This window comes from Pteropus vampyrus, unplaced genomic scaffold (assembly GCF_000151845.1).
Source record: "Pteropus vampyrus isolate Shadow unplaced genomic scaffold, Pvam_2.0 Scaffold380, whole genome shotgun sequence".
NCBI lineage: Eukaryota > Metazoa > Chordata > Mammalia > Chiroptera > Pteropodidae > Pteropus > Pteropus vampyrus.
In genome coordinates, this window is record NW_011889161.1 from 40,898 (window position 1) to 49,123 (window position 8,226).

At 60.4% G+C, this 8,226-nt stretch overlaps 1 protein-coding gene across 1 annotated transcript; it reads left to right on the top strand.

Annotated features, from left to right (window-relative positions):
• The first annotated feature begins 301 nt into the window (after nucleotides 1-301).
• On the top strand, nucleotides 302-2,384 carry CSTB (cystatin B). The gene is made up of 3 exons (XM_023523183.1): nucleotides 302-337; nucleotides 1,565-1,735; nucleotides 2,032-2,384. The coding sequence occupies exons 1-3, from the start codon at nucleotides 302-304 to the stop codon at nucleotides 2,158-2,160; spliced, it is 336 nt and encodes a 111-aa protein (XP_023378951.1). The 3' UTR covers nucleotides 2,161-2,384.
• The last annotated feature ends 5,842 nt before the right edge of the window (nucleotides 2,385-8,226 follow it).

Here is an 8,226-nt window from a genome sequence, read left to right on the forward strand (position 1 = left end):
CCTGGCAGCTTCCTAAGTGATGGTGGCCTTCAGGGTTCCCCTCGGTGCCAGCCCAGCCCATCTTTCTCCTGGCTCGTCATCCACAGGCAGTGGCCTGGCCCGGCCTGCGAGGTTGCCACCTTCCTGGCCCCGCTCCTGCATTTCGGTTTCCCCAGCATGTTTTGCAAATGTCTGGGCGCTCTGGACGCTGGCAGACAGAGATGCAATTCCTCCCCAGGCCCCTGGGTGGGTTTGTGGGTGTCGGTCAGTCACCCCCTCGGGCTAACCCACTGTCTGCAGGATCTGGTCCCTGCAGACTGACATGGCGCCCCCCACCAACAGTGGCGCTCAGGGGACTGTACAGACGCAGGGAGGCCCGTGGCGGGAGCCATGCCAGCTGCGTGCACGGCGGCCTGGCTTCTCCCTGCCCGACCCCCCCTCCTGTCCTCTGCTGCCCAGACTCCAGGTCCCTCTCCTTTCTTATCCCCAGGGATGGCCCCTCCCCGAAGGCGCCAGAAGGCCACACAGCTTTAGTTTAGTTCCCTTTGCCACAGTGACTCACTTGGAACACCCCGGGGCTCCCAGGAGCTGGCCTGCTTCTGTAGCTGCTTTAACTAGAATCCTGTCACGCTCTGGACTAGTTGAGTCACTGAAGCGCCTACCAGTTAGCAGCCAGATGCCGTGGAACCTGATTAGGTTTAAATTAAGAAACAAGTAGTCTACCGCCATGCCACCCTGAACAAGCAGGTCCCGTCTGATCTCGCAGGCTAAGCAGGGTTTGGCCCGCTCAGTCCTTGCATGGGAGACCACCTAGGAAGACCAGGTGCTGTAGGCGTAAGAAGTAAACAATAATGAGAGATTGTAAGCTGACAAGGTCCTTGCAATCTCTGAGGTCCACCAAGGGCTGCCTCGCCTAAAAGAAAAAATAAATAAAAGACAAACCTGCTCTCTCCTTCCTCCGTAAAGATGGCCAATTTCTAGAAGGCCAAGACCCTGGTGGGCAGGCTCCAACCGAGAGCACGGTTGCCGTGGCACCAAACATGAGATCAGCCCAGCCCGGGACGCGGCAGCCCCGGCCCCGGACCCTCTGACAGGGCAGGAAAACACGTCCTCGCTGCAGAGCACGTGGCCTGCGGCCCTATACAATCCAGGAGGACTTAGGAACAGCCACGTGCCCGGCAGGGGACAGCTGAGAGAATTAAGGCACATGTATAAGATAGGAGATCCGATCTAAAACGAAAACCTAATTCAGTTTAAATTTTTCAATGGTTTTGTTTTTAATTGTAAAAGAATAACTAACACGTTAGACACAGTCTTTGAGCTGTTCGAGTGTTGAGTAGAATAGAAAACGGTATAAACTTGTAAATCGCGTCAACGGGATGAACACAAAGAACTTCCCACACCCGGAAAGGTGCCGGCACATGGTTTACTGAACCACATCTTGGAAACGTCGGTAGAATTAAAGAACTGTCTGCCGTGGCTCATCGTTACAGCAGACGGTTTCATACGCAGAACGGCCGCGTCATGGAAAATCTGTGAAGGGTGGTGAATGGAGTGGAGTTCATCGCATTTAGTATGAGCTCAGAAGCTCCTGGGTCAGTTACCGCTACAGGAAGGAAGCAACCGCATTGGTCCCTTCTGTCCCCTCTTCCAGGTGAAGTGTCAGCTGGAGCAGAAGACAAAGAAGAAGTACCCCATTTTTAAGGCTGTGGAGTTCAAGAGCCAGACGGTCGCGGGGACTAACTACTTCATCAAGGTGGGGTCCTGTGGCAGCCCCCGTAGCACATGTGTGTGTGCACGCGCCAGTCTGCGTGGAGGTCAGGACCGAGCTTTGGGGGCACCCGAGGACTGCAGTGGCGTGAACGAGGGGTGCCGAGGATGCAGGCCGGGGAACCGTGCTGGAAGGAGGGGGATGGGAACGTCGCCAGCCCGATGCCGGTGCTCGGCGGGGACGTGGCTCCCCGGGTCCCGGGCCTTCCTCACACAGCCCCGGCGGGCGGGAGGCTTGGGTCAGGGGCCGCGCGGCCCCCTCACTCGACTCTGTCTTTGCAGGTGCAAGTTGATGACAGTGACTTCATACACATCCGAGTGTTTGAGAGTCTCCCGCATGAAAACCGGCCCGTGACCTTGCACGACTATCAGACGGACAAGAGCAGGCATGACGAGCTGGACTATTTCTAGTTCCCGATATTCAACTGAGCCTGTCGTCCACGCGGTTCTGTCCTCTGTCATAAATGTCACCTCTACGCTGTGCCACTGGGGGGGAGGGACGCCACGCACTCCCCTGCGTCTCTGTCCGACTTTCCCAGTGTTGGTTTCCGTCCCAATCAATGATCTTAACCAAATTATTCCCAAAGAGGCTCATGCTCTCTCAATACATGTGTTTTTAAGTCTCTGCAAATTTCCTTCTTGGTTTTGGATTTTTTTTCTTCACCTGAAACTGTAATCACAATGGAGAAGCTTCCAGACGTGTTTATAAAGGTCTTTCACCACCACGCCCTGGCCCAAGCTGGCCTGACACCCTTGTCCCTGGGGGCGGGAGAGTGGTCACCCAAGGTCACAATAACTGGGTGGTCAACCCAGGATTCTGTGAGTCTGTTGCAGCTGCAGGCCTGCACACCGTGGCCTTGACTTTGCACCTCACCTCTAGATCTCAGCCCCCCACCCCGTGAACGAAAGGGTTCGAGTACCCCAGCTGTGGGCCATTAGCTCCGGGTGGCTCAGGCGCAGGCTTCTGTGAGCCCGTGGAGTGCGCACGGTGACACTGCGGTCACAGGTGTGCATGCCCACGTGCCACGCGGCTGGCCTGAGAGCATCAGCCACGGGCACTGAGCGGCAGGCGTGCGACACCACCGTTGGCCAGAGCACGTCTGTTAACGAGGCGCTCGGCCTCGGCAAGGGCTCCCGCCCGTCTGCGACCGTCCAGCAGTCGCTGTGCCCCCTCCGTGTGGACCGCCATTAAGAACGCTGCCCCCAACGCTGGCAGGGTGACCACTGGCGCCCTCTCTCTGTGGCTCGCAGTCGATGGGCAACGTGCTCCTACGGGTGGGCGTCGATGGCCCAGCTCCCTGTGGGGGGGAGAACAGGACTCAGGCTCGTAGACGGCCGGTGATGTCGCACTGACCAGGACGCTGATACATGTCCCACCTGGGAACTCCTAGTGGCGGGGCGAGGGGCGCGTTTTGGGGGACTCACAGGCCGGGAGCCCCAGGGAGGCAATGTCCCTGCTGGTGGCTGCCGAACGGTGTGAGCCGGCATCCTGGGGCAATGAGAGAGCTCAGAAGCCAGAGGTGGCAATCACGGGACATCGTGACTGCACGAAATGCCACCGAGCCGTGCCCTTCAAAACGATGTGTTTCTGTCCTGTGAATTTAACTCGATACGAACTCGGCACAGGACAGCAACCAGAGCCAGGTTGGGGCACCTTGGCAGAGGGTGTGACACGGGTGCTGGGCCTGAGCGCCTCCTCCTGCCCCGGATGCGGACGGGTGGGGACGCCCGCGCCCTCTGTCCTCCCGCTGCTCGCTGTCGGGACACCTCGGGGGCTCTGGTCATTGCCCGCCCTGACCGGTGTTCCCTTTCTGGGTCCCGGTGACTGACCCCCCAGTTAGCCCTTTGTGGCGGTGGCTCCCCTCCCTCCGTGTCCCCTGCGCCCGGGTGCTGACTGCACTGTCCCTTTCCAGGCTCTTGCAAACCGCCCCTTGACTCAGTGCTTCTCCAGCCGCCTGTCGGAGTAACAGCACCGAGAAGACGGTGACACAGGGCCCCGCCCCACCCCTGAGTCACAGGCCCTAATTCCCAAGCTCTCAAACCCCATAGCAGGGCCCCTTTCCGAGCTGCCCCCCCCCCAGAACTCTCCAGACTTCCCTTTTCCCAGAGCCCAAGGCTGAGCCATGCCAGTGCTCTGTCCTGAGGGAGGTCAGGGGTGCATCGGATGGGATGGGGTAGGTGGGGTCACTGTCCCACCTCTGGCGGAGAACCCGGGGGCCCTGACTGCCACCTGGAAGCAGCCTTAATTCACGGGCTCTGTCCTCGCAAATACCAGGACCCAGCTCCAGCTACGAGGTCCAGAAGAAAATGCTAGAATTCCAGAGGAATGGGTGAAGGCCTCTACGGCCGAGTGTGCTAAAAGGCGCTTTGCCTCTCACTCCAAGTCCAGTTGCATTAAAGGGATGAATTAAACCGTAGCGATAGGAACACAGAATCGCGTGGAGAGCACCAGAGCCGAGTCTGAGGTCAGGTGCCACAGGTGGAGAAGACACTTGCACCTCGTCACACATGAAGGGTGCAGAGCTCGCATGCGTGCACGTCGCGCACGTGGGGAGGAAGGGAGGGAAAGTCGCACGTGAAATGGGCAAAGACCACAGCAGACGATTCACAAAAAGACCGAAACGTCCACCGAACGTTTCCACCCCGAGAAATGCTCAGAAAGCCCCGCCGAGCCCCCTGCTGTGACCTGTCTGGGGCAAACGGCCGGAAGCTCGCTTAGCACCCTGGGGCCAGCTGTGGGGACACGGCCTCGCGTCCTTGCTTGTGAAACGCAAACCGCGCCTCCCCGTGCGAGACCTCGGTGACCTCTGCAGACCACGCGTGCACAGCCCTTCCAGCCTGTGCACACTGGCCCGCGGCCCTGCACGGCCGGGGGATGTTTTGGTCGCCGGCCTCCCCCACTTGACCGCAAGCACAGTGTCCGCAGCACCTGGCGCCTGGCAGGTGACCGGCAAGTGTCCAGGTGGAGGAGGATGGCATCTCGTCTCCTTCGGGGCGCCCCCCGTAGGCGCACGTTCCCAGCTCAGCTCCGTAGCGAGTCTGGGCGTCTCGAGCCTGTCGGGTCTGGACTGGCCCTGGATTTGCACTGAGCCTGTCGGGTCTGGACTGGCCCCGGATTAGCACCGCCGCCCAACCCTGGTGGGACCCACGGCTGCCCTGAGGCCAGGCGCACACCCTAAAGGCCCAGTGCCCAGAAGGCTAGAGGAGCTCGTTCCCACGGCCCTCCCAAGGTGCCCCTGCGGCCCAGCACGTCTCCTGGACAGCCGGCTCAGTCACGCACTGCCGAGCACTTGTCTACCCCCCCTGCCGCTCTCCCTCCTCCGTCCTCATCCCGGACCCCTGAGATGGCACTGTCACCTCCAAGCCCCCGCTGCTCGAGCCCAGGCCCCCCTCTTTTATAAGAACCCAGACTGGAAACACTGTGCTGGGGTCTTCCGCCAGGGGTGCCGTGTATTACACCTCTGCCGGACATTGGCTCAGCCTCTGAAAGAGAGTGGCGACCTGGCCAGGACTCGCCCGGCCCCACCCTGCCCCATCACATGATGCGATGGGCTGAATAATGCCCCCCACCCCGAATGTCCGCGTCCCAGCGCCTGGCGCCTGTGATTGTGACCTCGGAGGGCAAAGGGGACTCTGCAGATGTGCTTAAGGGTCTTGAGATGGGCACAGGATCCTGGATGTCACCACAGGGTCCCTCTAACGGGACAGGAGGGTCAAGTCAGAGACCGGAGAGGGAACCACACCCACGTGCACACCAAGTGCGCACGCAGCTCCGATGCCACGAGGGTTCCGGCCCTCCATCGCTGCCCCATGCCTGTGGGCAGAACTGCAGACGGTAGGAGGGTCTCCGGGGGAACAATGTCCATCCACGCCACGTGGGCCTCAGCTCAAGGCCCCTTAGCTTAGGGCAGTGGACTCGGCCTCCCCAGAAACGCGAGGTGAGGGCCCGCTTGGCACACACATCTGACGTGCTCCCTCCAGGGACAGTGGAGCGGCTCCCCAGGGAGTCGTAATGCAAAGGGCCACGTGGGCACGGGGAGGGGAAGCCCCTGAAGCCTGGTTGCGGACAGTGGCGAGGATTGGAAACAGGTGGACTTGGCCGCGAGGCCTGCTGACCAGCGGAACTGAGTCTGGGGGCCACGTGGTTCCTGCCCAGACTCAGAAAGCCAAGACCTCACCCCCAGTGTCCCCATCTGCACATAATCCACTCTGCCCAGTCCCGAACTCCCCTGCCGACCTTCTGGCCCAGGAGGCCACTGGCTGTGGGTGGATGTGGTGCTCCTGAGCAGGCCCCTGTCCCCTGGGGAGGCCGGAGAGACCGGGCGGGTGGCAGAGAAGTGATACAGGGACTGTTGAGTATTCTGGCATCGAAAACAGCCCAGTCATATGGTCCCAGGACGTCTGAGTCACAGGGGTGGACCCCGACGTCCCAAGCGGGTGGCTCTCCAGGGCAGGAAAGACAGTGGCGGTCCAGCGGCCAGAATATTCTCGCCTCCTGTTCTGTGCATGCCAACTGAGGGGTAGGCCTGCTTCAAGCAGGGTCGGGAGTGTGCCAGGAACCCCGTAACCCCGGGCGCACCCGCCTGCTCCCCAGAGCCTCCGCAGCTCCAACACCAAGTGCTCCTTTCCTCAGTGTGTGTCATGGCACGAACGATTCTAAGACCCACGGAGCCAATCGAAATGAATTACGAGCGTGTATTAGCCGGCCGGCGACTGACCCTCTAGCACGCAGGGCTAGAGGAGATCAGCCCCGAGATTCCCGAGGAGGCCGCGTTAAGGTCTCCTACCACATCTTTTGAGGAGCAGATTACAAGAAGCAGAATCAGCCGGTAACGTTTTGTACAAAGATAAAGGTATCCGGGGAGCTCTGGGATCAAACAGGGCCTCGCAGACAGTTTTCTCTTCGTCACCATGGAATGTCGCGCTTCTCCTGGGGCTGGCGCCTGGAGATACCCCCTCCGTGACACTGGAGAATTTCCACATGTACACGTGGATGCCCGTGACGGGGAGGTGACCTTCCCCCCAGAGCCGGGCGTCACGCACGGCGTAGGTCGCGAGCTCAACACGCCAAGCGGCCGCCGCTTACTCGTGAGTGCAGCGGTGCCACGTGACCGGCCCTGACGAAACCCCTGAGTGCTGAGTCTGAACAAGCTGCTGGTAGCTGACACCTCATACGCGTTGTCACAGCTCCTTGCTGGGGCTTGTGTCCTGTGCGATTCCAGGGCACGGGCTCCGGTGACCGCCTGGTGCCCCCGACGCCTCCCCACGCACCTTTTCCCTGTGCTGACCTGGCACTGTGGCCTTTCCCCGCAGTGAACCACAGCCGCGGGCACACGACATGCTGAGGCCTGGGGTCCTCCTCCCAGTGACTCAACGACCCTCAAACAGTGGGGGTCCGCCCTGGGAACGCAGGTATGATCCCAACCCGAAACTGTTCCAAGCCCTGCCAGCGCCCAGAGCCACTCTGCCCTGACCCACCCATCCTTTGTGATTAATGCAGATCCTCCCTCAGGATCAGCGGAGCTTCCGAGACTGGCACACGGGCACCACCTTGGGTTGGTCTGACAAGCAATTCTCGGACTTGCTGAGTCAGGATCTTGGGGTGGGGAAGCATTCAGTTTTAACAAAGCCCCAGGAGATTCTTAGACACCCACAGATGTGAGAAACACTGGTTTGGAACAGGGTCAGCAAACGGGCCCAGAGGCTGAAGTGGCTGCCCCCTGCTGGCGCGCGGCCTGCGAGCTGACAGCAGGTGTCACGTTTTCACATGGTTGGGGCAAAAAGCAAAGCGATACTTTGTGACTTGTGAAAATTACACGACATTCCATTTTCAGTGTCCATGAAAAAGGCTTCTGTCTTATTGCAACGCCTGTTCCTTCACACACTGTCTCTGGAGGCCTCGTGCTTCAAGGGCACAGAAGCTGCGCAGCCGCAGTCGTTACCTGTCCCGTGCAAGGAGCTGCCGGCCCTGCTCTAGGACACCTGCTCGCCCAGGAAGCCAGGCTCTCTGGCCTCGAACTTAGCAGTGATTTCGGGCAATGCGATCCCATTTCACGCCCACTGGAACGGCGAGAATAAAGATGAATGACAACGGGTGTTGCTGATGACGCGGAGAAACGGGAGCCTCCACGGTTCACGGGCGGGGACGCAACGTGACGCGGCTCGTTTGGAAAACGGTCCCACGACGAACTCGGCCCTGTCCCTGATCCGGCAAGTCGACGCGTGCCGAGACGACCGAGGACGCCCACGGCACACGCGAAGGAAACGTGCACAGCGACGTGACGCACGAACGGAAATGCCCACCGATGGGTGGACGCGCGGGCGACCACGACGTGGCGGACACACGCAGAGGGACGCGCCACGCGACTGAGCCATGAAAAGGAAGGAAACTCTGATGCGTGTTCCAGCGCGGGCGAACCGTAGCGATACCAGGCTCGCTGCAAGAAACCGGTCACCGGAGGCCACGTGTCTCGCGAT

Bases quoted from the DNA above. Each gene is read 5' to 3' on its own strand.
- CSTB (XM_023523183.1), top strand. From the start codon at position 302: ATGGCGCCCCCCACCAACAGTGGCGCTCAGGGGACT. The intron at 338-1,564 runs GTACAGACGCAG...GTATGAGCTCAG, and splicing joins ACAGTGGCGCTCAGGGGACT to AAGCTCCTGGGTCAGTTACC. The intron at 1,736-2,031 runs GTGGGGTCCTGT...CTGTCTTTGCAG, and splicing joins GGACTAACTACTTCATCAAG to GTGCAAGTTGATGACAGTGA.